The 24,736-nt window shown below is 43.6% G+C and overlaps 1 protein-coding gene across 1 annotated transcript in view; it reads right to left on the bottom strand.

Moving 5' to 3' along the window:
• Window positions 1-7,630: 7,630 nt before the first annotated feature.
• Window positions 7,631-24,736, bottom strand: part of DUSP11 (dual specificity phosphatase 11) — a 30,184-nt gene continuing 13,078 nt past the window's right edge. Inside the window, exons 7-11 of the mRNA XM_073569056.1 lie at window positions 24,272-24,347; window positions 22,457-22,558; window positions 13,447-13,581; window positions 13,021-13,113; window positions 7,631-8,998 (exon numbers count right to left, since the gene is read on the bottom strand). Coding sequence (XP_073425157.1) covers window positions 8,776-8,998; window positions 13,021-13,113; window positions 13,447-13,581; window positions 22,457-22,558; window positions 24,272-24,347 — 629 coding nt within the window. The 3' untranslated portion in view covers window positions 7,631-8,775. The remainder of the gene's footprint in view (window positions 8,999-13,020; window positions 13,114-13,446; window positions 13,582-22,456; window positions 22,559-24,271; window positions 24,348-24,736) is intronic.

Raw genomic sequence — 24,736 nt, 5'->3', positions numbered from 1 at the left:
CAATTTGTCCTGAGTACGCTGATACCTCATATGTGGGAGAAAACTACTGTATGGGCACACGTCGGGGCTCGGAAGGGAAGTAGTGACGTTTTGGAATGCAGACTTTGATGGATTGGTATGCGGGTGTCATGTGCGTTTGGAGAGCCCCTGATGTACCTAAACTATTGAAACTCCCCACAAGTGACCCCATTTTGGAAACTAGACCCCCCACAGAGCTTATCTAGATGTGTGGAGAGCACTTTGAACCCCCAAGTGCTTCACAGAAGTTTATAACGCCTGGGCGTGAAAATAAAAAAAACATTTTTTTACGCAAAATTATATTTTTGCCCCCAATTTTTTATTTTCCTAAGGGTAACAGGAGAAATTGGACCCCAAAAGTTGTTTTGTAATTTGTCCTGAGTAGGCTGATACCCTACATGTGGGGGTAAAACACTGTTTGGGCACATGGCAGAGCTTGGAAGGGAAGGAGCACCATTTGACTTTTTCAACGCAGAATTGGCTGGAATTGAGATCAGACGCCATGTTGCCTTTGGAGAGCACCTGATGTGCCCAAACAGTGGAAACCCCAAATTATAACTCCAACCCTAACCTCAACACACCCCTAACCCTAATCTGAGCCCTAGCCCTAACCCTAGCCGTAACCCTAACCCTAGCCCTAACCCTAACCCTAGCGGGAAAATGGAAATAAATACATTTTCTTTTAGTTTTATTATTTTTCCCTAACTAAGGGGGTGATAACGGGGGGTTTGATTTACGATTTATGGCGGTTTTTATGTTTGGCGGCTGTCGCACGCTAAAAGACGCTTTTTATTGTAAAAATAGTTTTTGCATCACCACATATTGTGAGCTATAATTTTTCCGTATTTTGACCCACCGAGTCATGTGAGGTCTTATTTTTTGCGGGACGAGTTGACGTTTTTATTGGTACCATTTTTGGGCACGTGACATTTTTTGATCACTTTTTATTCCGATTTTTGGTGCGCAGAATGAACAAAAACCAGCGTTTCATGAAATTCTTTTGGGGGGTGCGTTTACACCGTTCCGCGTGCGGTAAAATTGATAAAGCGGTTTTATTCTTCGGGTCAGTACGGTTACAGCGATACCTCATTTAGGTCGTTTTTTTATGTTTTGTCGGTTTTTTGCAATGAAAACAATTTTATATAAAAAATAATTATTTTTGTATCGCTTTATTCTGCGAGCTATAACTTTTTTATTTTTTTGCGGATGATGCTGTATGGCAGCTCGTTTTTTGCGGGACAAGATGACGTTTTCAGCGGTACCATGCATATTTATATGCGTCTTTTTGATCGCGCGTTATTGCACTTTTTGTTCGGTGGTATGATAATAAATCATTATTTTTTGCTTCGTTTTTTATTTTTATTTTTTAAGGGGTTCGCTAAAGGGGTTAACTAATGGGACAGTTTTATAGGGCAGGTCATTACGGACACGGCGATACCAAATGTGTACTTTATTGTTTTTGGTTTTTTTTATTTTGAAAAAATGGATTTATTGGGGAATATTTTTTTTTTTTTTTTTTTACTAATTTATTTAGCGATTTTTTTAAAATTATTTTTAACACTTTTTTTTTTTTTAACTTTATTACCTTGTCCCAGGTGAGACATCACTGTCCTGTGACAGATCGCTGATCTGTCACATCACAGATCACTGTGACAGATCAGCGATCTGACACAGGCACTGCTGCAGACTTCCTCATGCCTGCACTTTGCAGGCACTGAGGAAGCCAGCTTCCTCAGGCCCCCGTCGCCATCTTGGATTCGGGGGCCTGGAGGAAAGGAGCCCCCCGCAGCAGCGCTGCACATTGCGCTGCCGTGGGGGGCTCAGGGAAGCACGGAGGGAGCCCCCTCCCTGCCGATGCTTCCCTTTAACCCCCGGTACACCGCGATCGCGTTTGATCGCGGTGTGCAAGGGGTTAACGTGTCGGGGGTGGTCCGTGACCGCCCCTGACACATTGTGCCGGGTGTCAGCTATGATAATTAGCTGACACTCGGCCGCGATCAGCGGCGCTCACCACGTGGGCGCCGCTGATCGCGATGACGTAATATTCCGTCCATGGTAATTAGGTCCATGGTCACATGGACGGAATATTACGTCAATTGTAGGTAAGGGGTTAAAAGTGAAATGGGCTTGGTTAAAAGCAGGGCTGTGGAGTCGGAGTTGTGGAGTCAGAGCTCATTTTGGTGGAGTCGGTATAAAATGGACCGACTCCTAAAATATATAATAAATTGGGTACAGTAGTTCAATGCAGAATGTGCTGAATATTTTTTCATAGGAATTTGGGAAAGTTATGAAATGTCCTATAAATGACTGTTCTATTCCTGATCTAAGGCTACATTCACACACAGCGTTTTTGCTGCGTTTTTTGAGGATACGTTTTTCAGCTGCAAAAGCAGATCAGCTTTTTAAAAAAACCGCATCACCTGAAAGGTTTTTGAGCTCATAATGTTTTCAATAGCAAAAGTAGATTAGAAATCTGTTCTATATATCCATATCGTATCTGTACCAAAAAGAATAAAAGCCAGGTAGCACACAGACAAACACTCCTTTTCTTTTTTAGCACCAGTCAGGTACACCTCATAGCTGCCCAAAAGGACGCCCAGGACAGGCATTGCTCGTCTTCAGTAACACATCAACATCAATTGATAGTTGGAATAAATAGCCTGCATTCACATCTTAAGGTGCAGGCTTTATTTTCAAGTGTAGGGGTGTGCAGTATAAGGTTCTGCAGCAGCTGAGGTGTGCAGTATGAGATTCTGCAGAACAGTATGAGGTTCTGCCCCCCCTAGTTTTGATCCTAGCTAAAACCGTTTCTTATAGATATGGCGAACCCTCAGGTAACCCTAAATGAAAGTCAATTGACACAGGTGGCTGAATTGAAGGAATTGCTTAATCACCTATTTACCGTGACTAAAAAATTACAAGCTGAGGATTTAACTCCTGGCATTTTCATAAGGGAGTGGAAGAACTTGCTATTTTGCCTGTCCCAAAGAGGAGATTTAATCGCAGATGGCATGTCTGCTTCAATGAAACGGAGAGACACAGCTATTGGAAAATAATTTTTTTCTGGCAGCTGTTTATGTGGACCCAAGTCATCGTATATTGCTTGATGATCAACAGTTTACTAAAGGAAAAGAAGCTCTGACTGAGGTAGCAGTTAGGATGAGTGGCCTACAGGAGGACTCCCAGGCGCAAGATGACTTGGGTCCTGACAGTGCTACTGCTGCCATATCTTCATCCTCATCAGATGAGGAGTTTGACTTTGACAAGTAGTTGGATGACATGGAGCAGGCAAAGCGTTGCCGCAAGGAAAAAGATTTCACTCCGTCACCTATAGCAAGCAGAATGATCATATTTCAGCGAAATGTTTCACTTGCTCTAAAAAAAAAAAAAAAAAGAAAAACTCAATCGTTCATCAAAACTGACTGTGCATGAGGCAATTCCTTTATACCCGGAAATTGTTAGAGATGTTGGCCATGTGGTTACGGCTTTGCCTCCAACCCAAGTTAGTATAGAGAGGTTGTTCTCTGGCCTTAAAATTATTAGGTCAGATTTTAGGTCTTCTATGAAGGATCTGATGGAGGCAATTCTATTTCTTAGAATAAATTCATTGACTGCACAAGTGTTATTTAGTATGTTTTTGTTGAAAACTGTTTTTTTGCCACTTACATAGTTTATTATAGTTATATATAATGTGTAATCGATATTATACAGTGTATTACATATTTACAATTTATTAGTCTTTTGTGTTCTAAAGTTGTATTCCAATAAATACATATGTTCTATCTAAATGTCTTGATTATTGTATCATAAAAATGATTAAATGTCTGATGTTCACATTGTACTACAATACATTTTTCACTTAAATATAAGCAATATATGTGGGAGTCGGTGGAAGGGAAATTGAGGAGTCGGAGTCGCAGGTTTGGCTTACCGACTCCACAGCCCTGGTTAAAAGGTAAAGTCAAGACCAATAGTGGCACTCTATAAGATTAGTGTGAACATTTACTGCTCTTAGAAATTAGAAGATAAAATATGATGTAACGCCTTTGGTGACGCCACCCCCAATTTAAACTCTTAGGTGCTTTCCATGTAATGGATGGTTTACACAGTGAACCAGGAAGACTGACCCACATGTTGTACAGCCTTTACCCTGATCAACAGTAATCAAAACTCTTATTGTCACAAGTTCACTGCATTTCATCATGTTGTGATGAGCACAGATGCTTGCACAATAGATCATGGGGCCTAGCTTTATCATATGATGCACAAAACAAGGGAAGAAGGGCAATACTTGTCCGTTCTAAAAAAAAAAAAAAAAAAAGACCATTCTAATCGTTGACTTTGCTGGCTGCTGCTTCCCTCTCAAACAAACAAAATACATGACTACCAATGTTGCTTTTAATAGACAGATGTTCAGCCTGCATTGTAACCAGCCCATTAAAGGCATCCATGGTCACAATAAAGTGTCCTGTTTATATTTTTTAACCCAACAAACAGCACTACTCCTGCCCATAGGCTATGTCTTGTAATCCAGCGTATCCACAGTCACTTGTATGGGGCTTATCTCGGGATAGTGTACTTGTTTGTGCCAAAACATGACCATTAAAGAAGCACCTCCATCAAAGTTATCCCTCTAATATATTCCAAATATATTAGATAGCACTGTATACTTAAAATGGTTTATTTTGAGTCTCTACCATCATATGATTAAAAGCTGACTTGCTGATTCCTTCTATGCTCTGTGTAGAAAGAGGAAGTCTTTTTTCCGTGACTGCATGAATCAGCATTAGAACTACAATTCTACATCACTGCAAAGTCCCTGGCAGCCAAAGTCCATCCCCTCCAACTCCTGCCCCAGCCACCCTGGCTTTTATCCTCTTCCTTGTTTCCTTTTGGCACGGACATAGGATTATAGTTCTAATGATGACTCAAGCAGGGAAATGAGCTTTCTCCACACTGTTTACATAGCCTTTGTACAAGAATATTGTAAATGGGCCAATTGCGGTCCATGTGCTCGGCCCTGTGTATTCATGACACTTCTGTGTTACACTGCATTGTGTATGTGGTGAAGAAGCCTTCACCGTCCATGAATGGCAAGTTGTTGCCCTCTCCTTTGGAGGCATATAGTAGCACTTTGCGATACATGCGGCTTGCCCACCCACTATGCTGGTGCTAAACTAAATAGGGATCATCCAAAATTAGGCTAAGGTTGTGTGCACACGTTGCGGATTCAGCTGTAGGTCCGCAGCATTTCTGGCCCTGCGGGTCTGCAGCAGTTTCTGCTGCGTTGTACAGTACCATTGTTTTCAATGGTAAAACCAAAAACGCTGTGCACATGCTGCGGATTTTTCCGCGGGTTACAATCCACAGCATGTCAATTCTTTGTGCGGATTCTGCTGCGGTTTCACACCTTCACCATTGTGAGGTGTGAAACCGCAGGGCTAAACCACAGGCTAATCCGCAGGTATTTTGACCTGCGGATTTTTCAAAATCCACGTGGAAGAATCCGCAGCACTTCCAACTATGTGTGCACATAGCCTAAATCTTGGAAGTGATCTAAAATAACTCCGTGCTAAAATTCCCCACTGTACTGGTGCTACCTTTCTGTCTTCATTTACTCAATCACAAGGCTCTGACATGTACAACACAAGATAATTGCAGCAGGGTACTACACTCGTCAGTGCGCATGCGCAGGGAGCCGCTCATCACGGCACATGTGCGGCTCTACGATACACTGCGCAAGCACGGGATTCTCAAATCGGATTTGTGCTACGTTGGCGCTGCCCCAAGAACAACATTCAAATTGCACCAGCGATGAAAACCGTGATTGAACCCAATGAAGTACGCCCCTATGACTAACTGTATAAAGTGATTTTTCCACATGATTACACTACCGTTTCTGATGAAAAATAAAAAAATGTGTTAGTGTTGCAATGTGCATCACTAACAGCGCACTGGGGACAGTGTACATACTACAAAAGGACATGACAGGTTCCCTTCAAAACATTTATTCTCTAATCAGTTTCAAAAGTAAAAGGAATAGTTCAGACTGAATATAGAATGTAACCCGTCTCCAATTTGGCCATGTTAACTTCCACATTATAAAATAGTAAATAAGAAGTGCACTTATTCCTGAGCATTGATTATTCAATGTGACTCTTAAGCAGGAAAGAGTAAAAAAATAATAGAGACTGTTATATGATACAACACAATATTTCCTTCACCAGCAAATCAATAAAATACCTTAAAATACTTTCACATAGGGTTAAACCTGGGTCAGATCTTCACGTTATACAACCTAGTCTAAATGCTACTGTGAATAAGACAGGACAATGATTTCTGGGGTCCTGCTGCATCACACTGACAGAGTTGAGCATAGCACTTGGTTTTATTACAGTAGTTTTGAGACTATTATGGGGGCTAACTGGTAGTTTTTCCCACCAGGAGAGTTGACATTGTGCAAAATATCCCATTTCAATCATTAGGAAGTGGAGAAGTGCTCCAAAATACAACATGTTTGAATGGAGCTCAACTGCTTTAATTTCCAGTGGCATGAAGAAATGTAAGGAACACTGTCCGGTATCACACATACAGAATTCACAATTGGAGTACAGATCCTAACTAGAGAGGAGTGGACTTGTGGAAGTTTGGATTCTTGTATCTGGCCTGTTCGGTTACCAGAACCCCACTTAAAACACTCTCTGCAACGGACTTTCCCCCAGAGCTTCGAACATTGCAAAAGAGTTCCAGAAGACAACGTTAGGTGGTTAGCACCGGACACTAAAGGCCCCATCTCACATAGCGAGATCGCTGATGCGTCTCGGATTTTGTGACGCGCCAGCGATCTCGCTACATGTGACACATAGCAGCGGACCCCCCCCCCCCTTGCTGGATATCGCTGATCGTGCTCGAATGTCCTGGGCCATTTTTTCGTCGGCGACCCGCTGGCCAGCACTCTTCGCTGTGTTTGACGCCGACGAGCGACCTGTTGGCGACACAGAACTCAGATGCAGGCTGGAATCGTTCAGAATAGCTACTGTGTGACAACGCACCAGCGATCCTTACCAGGTCGCATCATGGTTGGGATCGCTGGTGCGTCGTTGAGTAGATCTGTCTGTTTGGCAGCTTACTAGCGACCATGTAGCGACGCACCAGCGATCCCTACCAGGTTGTATCGTTGTCGGGATCACTGGTGCGTCCTTATGTGAAACGGGACCCTAACTGTTAGGATTAGAGATCAGTGAACCTTAACTGAACACCGGACATAGAAGGCTGCTGTGTTTGGGCGTGTAAACATTCAACTGGATATCGTGATCCATAGTTATAGTGCACGTCAGATGCATGAAATTGGCCTAACATTTACAAATTTTTAAAAAATAAGTCGCGAACAGCAAATGTTCTTTTTTTTTTTCTAGAGAATCATGCAGTTTCTCATCCCAGAAGGAAGGTTTAGCCATTTTAAAAGGGAAAAAAAAAATAAATGGCTGATTAGTGATAAACACTCAATCCCCAAGAACAGTATTACATCATCGCCAAAATCTTAGAGAGAAAAAAAAAAAAAAAAAAAGCAGTGTGTGTCGGTACACTTTAACAAAATAGAAATGAAGGAAAGCAATTTTGTCCTGTTTATAATTGAGTGTGCTTTTTCTGTACAACATCCTCTAAGCAAGGACGCAAGACTCATCGTCTCCTGTCTTAGGAGTTGTAAGATCGAAGAAGTCGCCCTCCCACAGTGAAGTCCAACTCCTCTACCATACATGTGTGTAGCAGAAATACTCCAGGACCATGACTGGTACAGAACAATGGCCCAAAGAGGGTACGGCCATGTGCACATGTTGAGTATTTGGTGAGTTTTTTACCTCAGTATGTGTAAGCCAAAACCAGGAGAGGAACAGTCAGAGGAAAAGTATAATAGAAACCCGTCACCACTTCTGGATTTATCACCCACTCCTGGTTTTAGCTTACAAATACTGAGGTAAAAAACCTCCCCAAATACTCAATGTGTGCACGAGGCCTGACACATATGCCACCATGGGCAGGTTTAAAACAAAACAAAAAAAATCTCCTGCTTAAACTGTCTAAGTTTCCACTCGCAAAAGGCATAATTCTTACTTTAGCATCAGAAAATGAAACAAAAACAGAAAAGATGACACGGGCAGAATTTTACGAGAGGAAAGGCTCCCATGTAGGTAAAATATAATAAAATCATATATGGTTCAAGATCCAAAGACAAAAAAAAGAGAAATTACTACTTTATAAAGTAGTTGGCAGATAGCCATCTCGACCGCCTCTCCCGATAACATTTTCGCTTGCTTGGCTGAGATCTCCATTGTCGCCATCATAGAGCCACTGTGACTCATCCCTCTCAGTAGTTTCTCTCAGGGAAGACAAAAAGGATCATCAGTCTGAAATCAGACATGCTGGTCTCTAACTTCCCCAACAATCATCTTTGGGAGGCCCCCATACACAGACTGTCGGCCCAACATGTCGATATTGGCTGACATTAGCGTAAAGTGTGTGGGGACCCTAAAATGGCGCAAAGTCCTTCCTTTATGACACATACAATGAGGTTAGATGGCATGGGCAAGTATCTTTCCCTAAGAGTACAAAGCAAATATATTAGCAATCTTTTGTACACTGAATGAAGTCTTATCCCAAGTCCAGACTTAAATGTTTAAAATATCTCAGCAATTCCAGAGTTTTAAAAACAAAAAGGAAAAAAAAAAAGTTAAAGTAGATAAATAAAAGCACGACTTGTTATTGCCAGCGTTTGTTGAGATGTCTTTTCTGGGCTGGTCTTGGATTCCTCTGCTTCTGTTGTGAATGAGGAGAATGTTCTGGAAAACTATGGCCAGAGTTGTGGTCACTCTGTGGAACAGGGTCTGGTCTGCGGTCTTGAGGTGGCGCGCCATTCACCGTCTCGAAAGCTCCATGTTGAGGGAAGGGTCTCTGGCGATAGTGCCGGTGTCTCATAGGACCTCTAAATATGGGCAAGAGAAAAGGACATATATGACAACAATTCTCAATACCTGATCCAAAGATCTACATGCAATGTGGTTACAAATATACAGGGACTTTCCACCACTGGACGACACTTTCCCTATAGCTTGAGGGCACAGCTTAAAAGTAAAAAGAGAGTCTCCTGGACTGTTCCTCTGATCTAGGTACGGTGCCCCCTGGTGGTCACATGATATAAACAAAGACAATGCCGGTCAATGAGGCAAGTATCAATTTTTTTATTTAACCCCTAATATGCGACGTACAGTTACATCATATGCCAGCTCTCGATTCTGATGCTGGCTCAGGGATCAGCCATCATCTGCCTTTCACCAGGGCTGTGGAGTCGGAGTCGGTGCTCATTTTGGTGGAGTCGGTGTAAAATGGACCGACTCCGACTCCTAAAATATATAATAAATTGGGTACAGTAATTCAATGCAGGATGTGCTGAATATTTTTTCATAGGAGTTTGGGAAAGTTATGAAATGTCCTATAAATGGCTGTTATATTCCTGATCTAAGGCTACATTCACACACAGCGTTTTTCCTGTGTTTTTTGAGGATACGTTTTTCAGCTGCAAAAGCTGATCATCTTTTTAAAAAACTGCATCACCTGAAAGGTTTTTGAGCTCATAGATAATGTTTTCAATAGCAAAAGCAGATTAGAAATCTGCTCTATCCATTTATCCATATCTGTCTATCCATATCGTATCTGTACCAAAAAGAATGAAAACCGGGTAGTACACCAATATATATTCTGTTCTATCTAAATATCTTGATTATTGGATCATAAAAATGATTAAATGTCTGAGGTTCACATTGTACTACAATAAATTTTTCACTTAAATATAAGCAATATGTGTGGGAGTCGGAGTCGTGGAGTCGGAGTCGGAGTAAGGGAAATTGAGGAGTCGGAGTCGGAGTCACAGGTTTGGCTTACCGACTCCACAGCCCTGCCTTTCACAGCCAAGTGTGAAGCCGAGCTCAGCCCTCAGCTGTGAACCTGTTCAATCAACAGCCGACAGGCTGCCACGACATCTGGAGGTCTACTGAAAACACCTGTGTCCGTCATTATAGAACACGGCTGACACTCATATCGGAGACCGTGACTTGCAATTCACAGCGCTACTGTTATAGCGGGCTCAAGTCCCTAAAGGGGACTGAAATGCAACAAAAAGTTTGAATACCCCACTTTCCTCCCCCATTAAAAAACAAAAATGTTGAATCTCCACATTTGTTTGATCAAAATATTAAATTAACCCAATCAGTAAAAGATGTAACGAGAAAGAATCAGAATTTTTTTTTCAGCTGCTGCAAAAGCGCAAAAATTCAATAAAAAAAACCCCTCATAAAGTGGTATTAACAAACACATTGGCTAAAGGCGCAAAGAACACACATTTATAGTCCTCAGAAAATCGAGAATTTATATATATATATATATATATATATATATATATATATATATATATATATATATATATATATATACACTCACTGGCCACTTTATTAGGTACACCATGCTAGTAAGGGGTTGGACCCCCTTTTGCCTTCAGAACTGCCTCAATTCTTCGTGGCAGAGATTCAACAAGGTGCTGGAAGCATTCCTCAGAGATTTTGGACCATATTGACATGATGGCATCACACAGTTGGCGCAGATTTGTCGGCTGCACATCCCTGATGCGAATCTCCCGTTCCACCACATCCCAAAGATGCTCTATTGGATTGAGATCTGGTGACTGAGGAGGCCATTTGAGTACAGTAAACTCATTGTCATGTTCAAGAAACCAATCTGAGATGATTCGAGCTTTATGACATGGCGCATTATCCTGCTGAAAGTAGCCATCAGATGTTGGGTACATTGTGTTCATAAAGGGATGGACATGGTCAGCAACAATACTCAGGTAGGCTGTGGCGTTGCAACAATGCTCAATTGGTACCAAGGGGCCCAAAGAGTGCCCAGAAAAAATTCCCCACACCATGACACCACCACCACCAGCCTGAACCGTTGATACAAGGCAGGATGGATCCATGCTTTCATGTTGTTTACGCCAAATTCTGACCCTACCATCCGAATGTCGCAGCAGAAATCGTGACTCATCAGACCAGGCAACGTTTTTCCAATCTTCTACTGTCCAATTTCGATGAGCTTGTGCAAATTTTAGCCTCAGTTTCCTGTTCTTAGCTGAGAGGAGTGGTACCCATTGTGGTCTTCTGCTGCTGTAGCCCATCTGCCTCAAAGTTCGACGCACTGTGCGTTCAGAGATGCTCTTCTGCCTACCTTGGTTGTAACGGGTGGCAATTTGAGTCACTGTTGCCTTTCTATCAGCTCGAACCAGTCTGCCCATTCTCCTCTGACCTCTGGCATCAACATGGCATTTCCGGCCACAGAACTGCCGCTCACTGGATTTTTTTTCTTTTTCGGACCATTCTCTGTAAACCCTAGAGATGGTTGTGCGTGAAAATCCCAGTAGATCAGCAGTTTCTGAAATTCTCAGACCAGCCCTTCTGGCACCAACAATCATGCCACGTTCAAAGGCACTCAAATCACCTTTCTTCCCCATACTGATGCTCGGTTTGAACTGCAGGAGATTGTCTTGACCATGTCTACATGCCTAAATGCACTGAGTTGCCGCCATGTGATTGGCTGATTAGAAATTAAGTCTTAACACACAGTTGGACAGGTGTACCTAATAAAGTGGCCAGTGAGTGTATATATATATTTTTTTTTTTTTTAAACAAAACCTATGCATGTTCATTATTTCTGTAATCACAATGACCTGGAGAGTCATGTTAGTCATCAATGCCAGGTCATTTTTACTATATAGTGAATGCTGTAAACACAAAGAATCCCACACAGCTGCAGAACGGCACTTTGTCACCACACATGGAGTATCTTTTCCTCGCCTACCAGGGTATTACATGATAAAATGAATGTGCCAATTCAAAAGTACACCTCAGTGCGCAAAAAACAAGCAAGCACATGGCTATATTGCCGGAAAAATAAAGTTATGGATCTTGCAAGAAAAAAAAGCAAGCGCAATCTACAGAGGTGTTGAGAAAAAGCACAGACATTTGGTTTTAATGCACAGTACGGTTGATTGGTGGGTGGCCAACAGCTAAGCTTCCCACCAATCACTAAAAAGAAGCATTTTTGTACCCTTCTGACTGTAGCGGCAATTCACACACTGAACCGCAGCTCCAATCATTGACAGAGGGCACCTATCATTCTCTACGCCACTGCTGGAGACAGCAGAGGGCACCTATCATTCTCTACACGACTGCCAGAGCCAGCAGGGGGCACCTATCATTCTCTACGCGACTGCCAGAGCCAGCAGGGGGCACCTATCATTCTCTACGCGACTGCCGGAGAGAGCAGAGGGCACCTATCATTCTCTACGCGACTGCCGGAGACAGCAGAGGGCACCTATCATTCTCTACGCGACTGCCGGAGACAGCAGAGGGCACCTATCATTCTCTACGCGACTGCCGGAGACAGCAGAGGGCACCTATCATTCTCTGCGCGACTGCCGGAGACAGCAGAGGGCACCTATCATTCTCTACGCGACTGCCGGAGACAGCAGAGGGCACCTATCATTCTCTACGCGACTGCCGGAGACAGCAGAGGGCACCTATCATTCTCTACGCGACTGCCGGAGACAGCAGAGGGCACCTATCCTATACGTGACTGCCGGAGAGACAACAGAGGGCACCAATCATTCTCTACGTGACTGCCGGAGACACCAGAGGGCACCAGTCTCTAAGCGACTGCCGGAGACGCCAGAGGGCAGCAATCATTCTCTACGTGACTGCCAGAGAGACACGAGAGGGCACCAATCATTCTCTACGCGACTGCCGGAGAGACAACAGAGGGCACCAATCAGTCTCTATACGACTGGCGGAGACACCAGAGGGCACCAATCATTCTCTACGGGACTGCTGGAGAGGCAGCAGATGGTACCAATCATTCTAAACAAGAGACATGGGAAAATGAAAAATGTTCCCTTACCTAAAATGGCGAGGTGGTCCATCTTCCATTTGCAAACTGTGTCTGGGACCTGGCATATGTGGAAAGCCAGGTGGAGGTACCATGGGACCATGACTGCAGCAGAATAACATAAGGACAGACAGGCTTGTTATAGCAACGTTTGGGTGCCTCATATATTGTGCAGAAAGGGTTAAAAAGAAGGGTCATTCCAGCAGAGATGTTCCTAGATAAGATGCAAATACCCCGTAAAGTATAGTGCAATGGAGTCTGCACATAAGGGGCTCACTGACCGATGCCATAACACAGTCTGCCCAATACTAACAGGGTCAGGATGCGGACAATGAACAATTAGGCGAAAACCCCAAAATATTATTTACTGCCACAGTGGGAAAGAGACATGGGAAAGTAGAAACTAAACAGAAGCTGTGTGCTGAGTGACACACTCACCTAGGATCTCTCACACCATAATGTGGAAACCCACGACGTGGTCCCATCATTTGTAGTGGCGCATGATGCAAAGATGGAGGTGCATACCGTGGCCCAGGAACCCTCGGACCCCATCTTGGAGCATCATGAGTGTGGCTAAACAAAAATGGAAAAAATCCTTTAAAATAGATTTTGTACAATTAAGAACTCCAGATTTTCCCCACTTCTTTATCTGTGATATTAAAGAGATTGTCTGAGCAAAAGGCGTTTGATACATTTTTCTGTACAGAATCCAGTCCCCAGGTAATACAGATTGTCACCATCCTGGTCTCCATACGCAGGGCAAGCAGTGATGCCACCATACAACCAGCCACATGACTGTGGCTAGCGATAGGCAGCAGCGGTCAGGTAACATGAGCCACTGGTCATTGAATGCTTTCCTTAGGATGGCATGCTTCTAGTTACCAGCCAGCTGCAGCCCATCAAAAGGCTGCATCAGTACTGTGGCTGGATGAATGGCGCAGTCATTGCTTTTGGCACCAGTGCTGGATCCATAGAGCTGTCTGCACTGGATCCTGGAGGGCGACAAATTGAGAGTATGAGTTATATTGCCATTTTTCCAGAATCCAATATCCCATGGACCTTTTGGCCAGACAACCCCTTTAAGGCTAGTTTTACACATACATATCTTTCAATCCCTTCTTCTTTTCAAGCAATATTCCAGTTTCTGCAAAATGTATTTCTGGATCAGCTCAGCTTTCAATAAAAACCTCTCATATCTGCTCAGCATAACAATGTGCTAAAAAGGCTTATTGAAAGAAGAAGTTTTTTATTCTACATATACTAAGTAAAAAGAACACGTTTCAGCTTGAAAAGAGCAAAAGCACATGATATAATTTTCGGGAGCGCCGGCACCAGACTGGTTTTCTGCATCTTTTTTCTTTCACCTGCAGACGATTGAGGATCGCTTCATGGACCAGGAGCTGTGACCTTGGTTGGGATTCCCCCCTGGGTCAATATGCTGTTCCTTCAACCTAAAGCTATTAAGCGCATCAGCTTTACACTTTGTGATATTTTTAATATTGCGCTTAGATCCTGTGTGGCGTTGTCCCCTTTATATTCCCTATCCTCAGGGTATTATATGACAAACATAATAAGGCTAATAAGTGGTGAAATCTGTAACTTCTCTAATAGTGGCAACTATTCATAAGTAGTCACCAGCGCAAGAGGCCTAGATGCTTGCATTTATGGTGGTCTTTCACTCAAGCCCCGTAAATCCAGAAAAGGGCATCTTTATTCTGATGATAATGAGAACTGAGCCATAAAAACATTAGCATGAAAGTCCTGACTGAGTAATGATTGTAGTCCTAATGTGTGTCCTGGCTCCTGGTCTGGTGTGTGGAGACCTAAAGGAACGTGCACAGTATCGTCACCCCCTGCCCCGTGCATGGTGAACGTTACCGGACAGTCACATGTCCTGCATTGTTCTGACTAAAGGCTCGTTCACCTGGGTAGATAACCGGCTGACGAGCCTCCAAAAAGCACTCATTCCCAATTGGTGGCATGAGAAAGCACGCTCCCGATCAGCACACAAACAAGCACAATAGTATTCTTTTGGTTGATTGATAATTTAATGGCCAATAGACTGGAAGCTATATGAGGAAGGACTGATGTATTATCTCCAGAGTTGAATGATTTGTATATAGTCAGATCACTGCTTGCTATGAGCAGAACCTGCCCTTATACATACACCTCTATCCAATCTGTGTGCTCTTTTTGCACTAGAGCTAGGGGTGCATTCAAAATGTCAAAATATGGTTTTTGATTTTTGGAAACAACTTCAAAAAGGTAGAGAGTCCATATAGCCCACTCCTGCTGTAGGCAGCACCCCCAGAATCTCTGGTTAGCGCAGGGTCCTCAGGTTCTGTTTTGGAGTGCTCTGCTCCAACACTGCCCTGTTCTGTTTGTGTGCAGCCAATCAGCAGGCTCAGAGGGTCCCGTCATCTAGACAAACAGAGCCACCGATTGTCTGCAGGGCTGGTGACAAACAAGAGAGCGGGGCAGCGGTAGAGAGCCAGCGCTGGACACAGAGGGTAAGTAGTACTCTGTTTTTGTTTTGTTCCACAATGTTCTTAAAAAGGGGACAACACCCTTAATGTAGTTACACCACTTGAGCTCTGTACTCTTTATATGTGACCATGACGATCTACTCCTGCAAGAGTAATAGAAATATACCCCTAGTTATATTTCCCAAAGGCCAAAATGCAATAAGCTACACTGGCCTTTGAACCATATATATTTATAAAAAAGAAACTGTGCACGGAGCCTTTAACAGGAGGTCCGATTACAAAAATTTCCTTTAGATACTGGTAACTCCCCCTGGACGGCATTTCATAAGTTACGACCCATTAAGTCAAAGCCTCCATTTCCTAATGGCGCATAAAGTCCTAAGGACAGTGTCCCCTCTGGTGGTGGACGCAGGTAAAATACAAATTGGACGGCTATCGGACGAACGATGCTTTGGGAGATTGTTTGGCTGACAGCCATCTCAGGCGACTTTTCCAAACACAGGAGCATTTGCTTGGATAAGCGCTCCTGTGTTCTCTATGAGAGCGCCACCGACTGACAGCTTAACTCAGGGAGAACGGCAGTCTGATATCAGACATGCCTGATTGACATTTCTCCCGACCATCAGTTGGCCAACACACACATACACTAGATCGTCAGCCAAACCTGTCAATATCTGCAAGAGTTTCACCAAGCACATAAATGAAGAGGTCATTCTCAGCGTGAGAAACTAATAATCTTGTAGACAGGATATCTTTTAAAAGTGAACCTGTCAGCAGTTTTGGCTGATATAAGATACGGCCATTACCTTTCAGGGTTTATACACAGCATTCTATAAAGCTGTATATACAGTGGATATGGAAAGTATTCAGACCCCTTTAAATTTTTCCACTGTTTCATTGCAGCCATTTAGTAAATTCAAAAAAGTTCATTTTTGTTTTCAGTCAAGAAGGGGTGCAGAGTGTACATTAATGCCAAAAAAAAACAAATGTAGAAATTTTTGCAAATTTATTAAAAAAAAAAAAAAAGAAAAACTGAAATATCTCATGGTCATAAGTATTCCGATCCTTTGCTCAGTATTGAGTAGAAGCACGCTTTTGAGCTAGTACAGCCATGAGTCTTCATGGGAATGATGTAACAAGTTTTTCACACCTGGATTTGGGGATCCTCTGCCATTCTTTCTTGCAGATCCTCTCCAGTTTCGTCAGGTTGGATGGTGGACAGCCATTTTACAGGTCTCTCCAGAGATGCTCAATTGGGTTTAGGTCAGGGCTCCGGCTGGGCCAGTCAAGAATGGTCACAGAGTTGTTCTGAAGCCACTCCTTTGTTATTTTAGCTGTGTGCTTAGGGTCACTGTCTTGTTGGAAGGTGAACCTTTGGCTATGTCTGAGTTCCAGAGCACTCTGGAAGGGGTTTTCATCCAGGATTTTTCTGTACTTGGCCACATTCATGTTTCCTTCAATTGCAGCCAGTCGTCCTGTCCCTACAGCTGAAAACACCTCCATAGCATGATGCTGCCACCACCATGTTTCACTGTTGGGTTTGTATTGGGCTGGTGGTGAGCAGTGCCTGGTTTTCTCCAGACATGCCGCTTAGAATTATCACCAAAAAGTTCTATCTTCGTCTCATCAGACCAGAGAATCTTATTTCTCATAGTCTGGGAATCCTTCATGTATTTTTTTTTTTAGCAAACTTTATGCAGTCTTTCATATGTTTTGCACTGAGGAGAAAAATGAGGATGAATGAACTCATGGAGATCAACATCCAACACTGCAGAGACACCATCACATGTTTCTCAACGCAGTGATTCTAGAGCAATGCCCCCATCCCTTATGGGAAATATGCAAAACATAAGCCGCGGAGACACCATCACATGTTTCTCAACGCAAGCAATGACTAGCCAGGTCTTTCCCCGGGAAGGAACAACCACGGGAAGAGCAGTCTCCAATGAAGGAAACCACCTATGCCAAAACATGGTATCCATCCACAGACAGCTGTTTCGGGGTATTGCCCCTCATCATTGTGGAGTAGGAAACTGTCCAGTAGGAGCAATGCCTAGTAAAAGACTGTGAAAAATGAGGATGAATGAACTCATGGAGATCAACATCCAACACTGCGGAGACACCATCACGTTTCTCAACGCAGCAATTCTAGAGCAATGCCCCCATCCCTTATGGGAAATATGCAAAACATGCAAAACACAAGCCGCGGAGACACCAGCAGTTTCCTACTCCACACTGATGAGGGGCAATACCCCCAAACAGCTGTCTGTGGATACCATGTTTTGGCATAGGTGGTTTCCTTCATTGGAGACTGCCCTTCCCGTGGTTGTTCCTTCCCGGGGAAAGACCTGGCTAGTCATTGCTTGCGTTGAGAAACATGTGATGGTGTCTCTGCAGCTTGTGTTTTGCATGTTTTGCATATTTCCCATAAGGGATGGGGGCATTGCTCTAGAATCACTGCGTTGAGAAACATGTGATGGTGTCTCCGCAGTGTTGGATGTTGATCTCCATGAGTTCATTCATCCTCATTTTTCACAGTCTTTTACTAGGCATTGCTCCTACTAGCCAGTTTCCTACTCCACACTGATGAGGGGCAATACCCCGAAACAGCTGTCTGTGGATGGATACCATGTTTTGGCATAGGTGGTTTCCTTCATTGGAGACTGCCCTTCCCGTGGTTGTTCCTTCCCGGGGAAAGACCTGGCTAGTCATTGCTTGCGTTGAGAAACATGTGATGGTGTCTCCGCGGCTTGTGTTTTGCACTGAGGAGAGGCTTCCGCCGGGCCACTCTGCCATAAAGGCCCGACTGTTGGAAGGCTGCAGTGATAGTTGACTTTGTGGAACTTTCCCCATCTCCCTACTGCATCTGTGGAGCTCAGTTACAGTGATCTTGGGGTTATTCTTTACACCTCTCCAAGGCTCTTCTACCACAATTGCTCAGTTTGGCTGGATGGCCAGGTCTAGGAAGACTTCTGGTAGTCCCAAACCTTTTCCATTCAAAGATTATGGAGGCCACTGTGCTCTTAGGAACCTTGAGCACTGCAGAAATTCTTTTGTAACCTTGGCCAGATCTGTGCCTTGCCACAATTCTGTCTCTGAGCTCCTTGGCCAGTTCCTTTGACCTCATGATTCTCATTTGGTCTGACATGCACTGTGAGCTGTCAGGTCTTATGTAGACAGGTGTGTGCCTTTACAATTCAAGTCCTATCAGTTTAATTAAACACAGCTGGACTCCAATGAAGGAGTAGAACCATCTCAAGGAGGATCACAAGGAAATGGACAGCATGTGACTTAAATATGAGTGTCTGAGCAAAGGGTCTAAATACTTATTAAAAGAAAAACTGAAATTTCACATGGTCATAACTTTGCAAAAATTTCTACATTTGTTTTTTTCCCAGTCAAGATGGAGTGCAGAGTGTATATTAATGAGAAAACAAGTGAACTTTTTTTTAACTTATCAAATGTCTGCAATGAAACAGAGTGAAAAATTTAAAGGGGTCTGAATGCTTTCCGTACCCACTCTAAGCCCCCAACCCAACCTGGAAGAAGTGAAAAATAAGTTTTATTATACTCACTTGGGGGAGGGGGGTCGGTCCGGTCTGATGGGTGTCACTGGTCTTTGTCCGGCGCCTCCCATTTACTTATGAATGCCGCCCTCCTGCTTACTTCATGGCTCCCTGGCATCGCGCTCCTACACAGGCACACTTCTCTGCCATGTTGAGGGCAGAGCAAAGTACTGCAGTGCGCAGGTGCTGCGGCTTTTTAACCTTTTTTATCTCCTGCGCACTGCAGGACTTTGCTCTGCCCTCAGACTGTGTGGATGATGCAGGGACATGTCACCCACAAGAAGCAAGCAGGATGGCGGCGATCATAAGAAGATGGGAGGCGCCGAAACAAGATCAGTGACACCTATAGGACCGGACCGCCCCAGGTGAGTATAATAAAACTTATTTTTCACTTCTTCCAGGTCGGGTTGGGGGCAGATATACAGCATTATAGAATGCTGTGTACAACCCCTGAAAGGTGATGGCCATATCTTATATCGGCCAAAACTGATGACAGGATCCCTTTAATGGGTAACAAAAATAAGGTGTCAGAATGCAAGCTTTCCATACAGCTTGGGTCTCTTCATCAGGCATTGTATGGACATCTTGCATTGCAACATTAGTCATTAACCCCTTCACGACCCATGACGCCTACGTAGGCGTCATGAAAAGTCGTGCCCAAACGACCTATGACGCCTACGTAGGCGTCATGCTATAAATAGCCCCCCTGCGGGTCGGGTGACCGGGCTCACTGAAAGGTCACCCGACCCGCACACAAAGGACACTCTACAGTTAATCCCTGGGGGCGTGGCTTAGCCCCCACGTGCCTACGATCGCTCTGATTGGCTGTTAAAAGTGAAACAGCCAATCAGAGCGATTTGTAATATTTCACCAATGAAATTTGGTGAAATATTACAATCCAGCCATGGCCGATGCTGCAATAGCATCGGACATGGCTGGACACCGACCCCCGACCCCCCCCCCACACACCGACTGGCAGGGCCGATCGGCCCCTGCCACCGATGGACGGCGGCGATCGTTCGCCGCCGTCATCATCTGCTCCCCCTCCCCTTCCTATCGCTCCCTCCCACCTTCCGATCCCCCCAGGACCTCCGATCGTGCTCCCGGTGTCCCGCCGTGGCTCCCGGATCATGGGCGCCGCCATCTTGCAAAATGGCGGGCGCATGCGCAGTGCGCCTGCCATTGTCCAAGATGGCGGCGCCCATGAATTTGCCGGTTGCCCGTTCATTTTTCATTTTGATCACTGTGATACACTCTCACAGTGATCAAAATGAAAAAAAAAAAAAAAGTAAATACACCCCCCTTTTATCACCCCCATAGCCAGGCGCAAATAATAAAATAAAAAAAATATTTTTTTTTCCATTTAGGGTTCGAACTAGGGTTAGGGCTGGAATTAGGGTTAGGGCTGGAATTAGGGTTAGAGTTGGGATTAGGGTTAGGGGTGTGTTGGAGTTAGAGTTGTGGTTAGGGTTATTATTAGGGTTGGGTTAGGGGTGTGTTGGGGTTAGAGTTGGCGTTAGAATTGAGGGGTTTCCACTGTTTAGGCACATCACGGGGTCTCCGAACGCGACATGGCGCCACGATTTATTCCAGCCAATTTTGCGTTCAAAATGTCAAACAGCACTCTCTCCATTCCGAGCCCCGACGTGTGCCCAAACAGTGGTTTACCCCCACATATGGGGTATCAGCGTACTCAGGAAAAATTGCACAACAACTTTGGGCGTCTAATTTCTCCTGTTACCCTTGGGAAAATAAAAAATTGGGGTCTAAAAAAATCATTTTTTTTCACAAAAATCATTTTTTCTGTTTTCACGGCTCTGAGTTATAAACTTCGGTGAAGCACTTGGGGGTTCAAAGTGCTCATCAAACATCTAGATAAGTTCCTTGGGGGGTCTAGTTTCCAAAATGGGGTCACTTGTGGGGGGTTTCCACTGTTTAGGCACATCAGGGGCTCTGCAAACGTAACATGATGCCCGCAGACCATTCCATCAAGTCGGTATTTCAAAACGTCACTACTTCCCTTCCGAGCCCTGATGTATGCCCAAACAGTGGTCCCCCCCCACATATGGGGTACCAGCGTACTCAGTACAAACTGGACAACAACTTTTGGGGTCGAATTTATCCTGTTAACCTTGTGAAAATAAAAAATTGCGGGCTACAAAATCATTTTTTGAGGAAAAAAAATTATTTTTTTATTTTCACTTTTCTGCGTCATAAACTTCTGTGAAGCACTTGGGGGTTCAAAGTCCTCACCACACATCTAGAGAAGTTCCTTGGGTGGTCTAGTTTCCAAAATGGGGTCACTTGTGGGGGAGCTCTAATGTTTAGGCACACAGGGGCTCTCCAAACACGACATGGTGTCCACTAACGATTGGAGCTAATTTTCCATTCAAAAAGTCAAATGATGCTCCTTCCCTTCGGGACCCTGCCGTGTGCCCAAACAGTGGTTTATGACCACATATGAGGTATCGGTGTACTCAGGAGAAATTGCCCAACAAATTTCAGGATCCATTTTATCCTGTTGCCCATGTGAAAATGAAAAAAATTGATGCTAAAAGAAATTTTTTATTGGAAAAATTAAAATGTTCATTTTTTCCTTCCACATTGCTTTAGTTGCTGTGAAGCACCTGAAGGGTTAATAATCTTCTTGAATATAGTTTTGAGTAGCTTGAGGGGTGCAGTTTTTAGAATGGTGTCACTTTGGGGTATTTTCTGCCATATAGACCCCTCAAAGTGACTTCAAATGTGAGGTGGTCCCTAAAAAAAATGGTTTTGTAAATTTTGTTGTAAAAATGAGAAATCGCTGGTCAACTTTTAACCCTTATAACTTCCAAACAAAAAAAAATTTTGTTTCCAAAATTGTGCTGATGTAAAGTAGACATGTGGGAAATGTTATTTATTAACTATTTTGTGTCACATAACTCTCTGGTTTAACGGAATAAAAATTAAAAATGTGAAAACTGCGAAATTTTCAAAATTTTTGTTAAATTTCCGTTTTTTTCACAAATAAATGCAAACATTATTGACCTAAGTTTACCACTAACATGAAGCCAAATATGTCACGAAAAAACAATCTCAGAATCGCTAGGATCCGTTGAAGCGTTCCTGAGTTATTACCTCATAAAGGGACACTGGTCAATATTGCCAAAAATGGCCAGGTCATTAAGGTCAAAATAGGCTGGGTTATGAAGGGGTTAAAAAGTTATCATACACACAAAATTATTATTTTGTTTCTCTTACTGACAGAAGGCAATTCCCCCCCCCACACACACTGAACACGGTATCAAAAACAGATTGTTTTTTTCTTTTTTGAAGCACATATGGAAGATGTGGGGTTCACATACTTTTTAAAAAAGGAGTGCATTATTTACTACAGATACTAAATCAAGTGCTTACCCATGACTCCTGGAGCGCTCCTCAGGACATGGAGGTTGTTTTGCATTATTTCTTGACAGGTTTTTTTGATTCGGAGCGTGATGGTCATCTAATACAGCATTGCTTTACAATTAAGGGAAATATAAAAAGAATAGTTAATTGAATTAGCTCTACCAATACAGACACGACAAGCACACTACACCTGCACAGCGCCCTGAAGTCATTAGTTATACCTAGGTCATGACTTTATGATCGGTTTGGGTCAGAGTCCAGGACAGCCAGAGTGCATGAATTAAAAAAATTGGAAGGGGATACTGGGTTACAATAGCAAGACAGACCCTTCATATTCGCCAGCCCTTAAGGTCAGGCCCACACTGCTCACAACATGGTGGCATCTCCTATGGCTACGTGCCATCACATTACTAGAGGAGAAAAGCCCTTGACACCCAATATTGGCTTCCTGAATTACTAATAGTCCTGTTCATATTGGTAACCACAAAACCTCCACTAGAAGGTCAAACCAAGGGGGTTGTCATAGCCATGCATCTGTGACATGAGCTGTAAGCCTGGCCATATACAGATACCTGCCGACCTAGTACACGATTGTGAGAGCAAGAAAACCACAGCACGACACCTGGCACCAAAAGATTGGACCTGTTGGAATCCAACTGCCTGATCCTTCTTCTCCTGCCATCAGAGTAAAGTCAAGACATTTACTCACATTAGTTGGCTGCCAGATCTGCCAAAATTGGTGGGTTTGGCCGACTTATAATGTTTTATCAACTACTCAGCTGGTGATACAAAGTCTATTAAGAGTCCCGAGTGCAGAGAACTTATTGATCGATCACAAGATCAGGGATCCCGATGTGACAAATCAGGCAGATTTCCCTCTCTGTGAATTGATCTGGAGATGGCATTTGTCGGAGTGAGCAATAATTTTTTATTCTCACTATAAAATTATTCATTAAATAGATCATGCACCTAGTAGCAAGTTTCATAGGATGCTATTGAGGCCATCAGGTTTTTTGTTTTTTTTGGGGGAGGGGGGGGCAGTAGATTCTTCAATGTGTCAGAATTAGCTGTCTAAATTTCCAGCATCTTTGCAGCTGAAGATGTTAAAATGTACCATCAGCACAGAATGACTGTTCAAACAAAGTACACGGGCTCGGAGCATCATGGCGAGGCCAATCATTTCAGTGCGCCTTCCCGGCACCTACTGCTCTCACACCCTCTTTTTTGATTGACCGCTCTTGTTTTATAGAGCAAGAGAAGGGCTGTGACAGATGGAAAACAAGTACGTGGAAAGGTGCCGGTGCTTGGTTTGAACAGTCATCGTGTGCGGCCAGATCACCTGAGATCACGTGAAAATCCAAAGCTCTGGGATTTAAAAGGATTGTCAGCAACTGGACCACTCCTTATTAATGACCCCAGGGTGGCAAAATCCACTTCACGATGCCGCTCCTTAAAACTCCGTACAGAGTGCCCTGCAAGTCAAAGGAGGGGGCGTCATGAGAGTCCTGTATTGGATGTAGCACCGAAAAGAGAGGGAGTGGAGTAAGCAAATTATTCTTTCACCTACCCTTTTTCCATTTAATAAAAAAAGGTTTGTTTACTAGTGGACAACCCACTTAATACAATACCAAGATCTAAACTCTAGACCTAATATTCCAGCTGTAAGAGTCAGGGTGTATTACACAGGTGAAAAAAAAAAAGAACTTGGTCACAGAAAGTGGTTTTGATGTTGCTGTGCATACGGTCATTCTTTTTAGGGCTTTTAGGTCGGAATCCTGTAAGAGGTCCTTTGGACATATCTGAACGGTTAGGGAAGTTCCTTACCTTCTGGTGTTACCATGTAGAAGGTCTTCTAGATAATTGCTTCTTTCTATGCTGTGGCCACGGCTGATGTTAAATTCTGCAAAATATGAAGTAGGACGTTCCTTACACAAAACTGCAAATTAAAGTGCGTTACCATTGGGTGGTATTCAGGAGAGACCACCAGCTGTCAACCGATGAGCAAAGAAGCCAGACAGTCAGCCCCGCTCCAAATCTACAGCGGCGTTAGTACTAGAGGCAGCAAGTCTCTTCTGATTTTTATAGACTTCTTCCCAAGGGACTAATCGAAGCAACGTTTGGGTAGCTTTATGTATTATTTTTCAGTGATGACGGCAAGAGGAGAATTGCAGGAAAACCTCTGCAATCCCATAATATCCAGCTGTACAATGGCTGCACAACTTCTGCAAGCTTTCTGATCAGGATCCTATACGTGTGGATGAAGTGAAGACGCCAGATGGCTAGATATCA

The sequence above is a fragment of the Dendrobates tinctorius genome, unplaced genomic scaffold (genome assembly GCF_039654945.1).
Source record: "Dendrobates tinctorius isolate UK_male_01 unplaced genomic scaffold, ASM3965494v1 ptg000022l, whole genome shotgun sequence".
Classification (NCBI taxonomy): Eukaryota; Metazoa; Chordata; class Amphibia; order Anura; family Dendrobatidae; genus Dendrobates; species Dendrobates tinctorius.
Note: the sequence above shows the minus strand (reverse complement) of the source record. Positions and strands in the feature narration are given on the sequence as shown.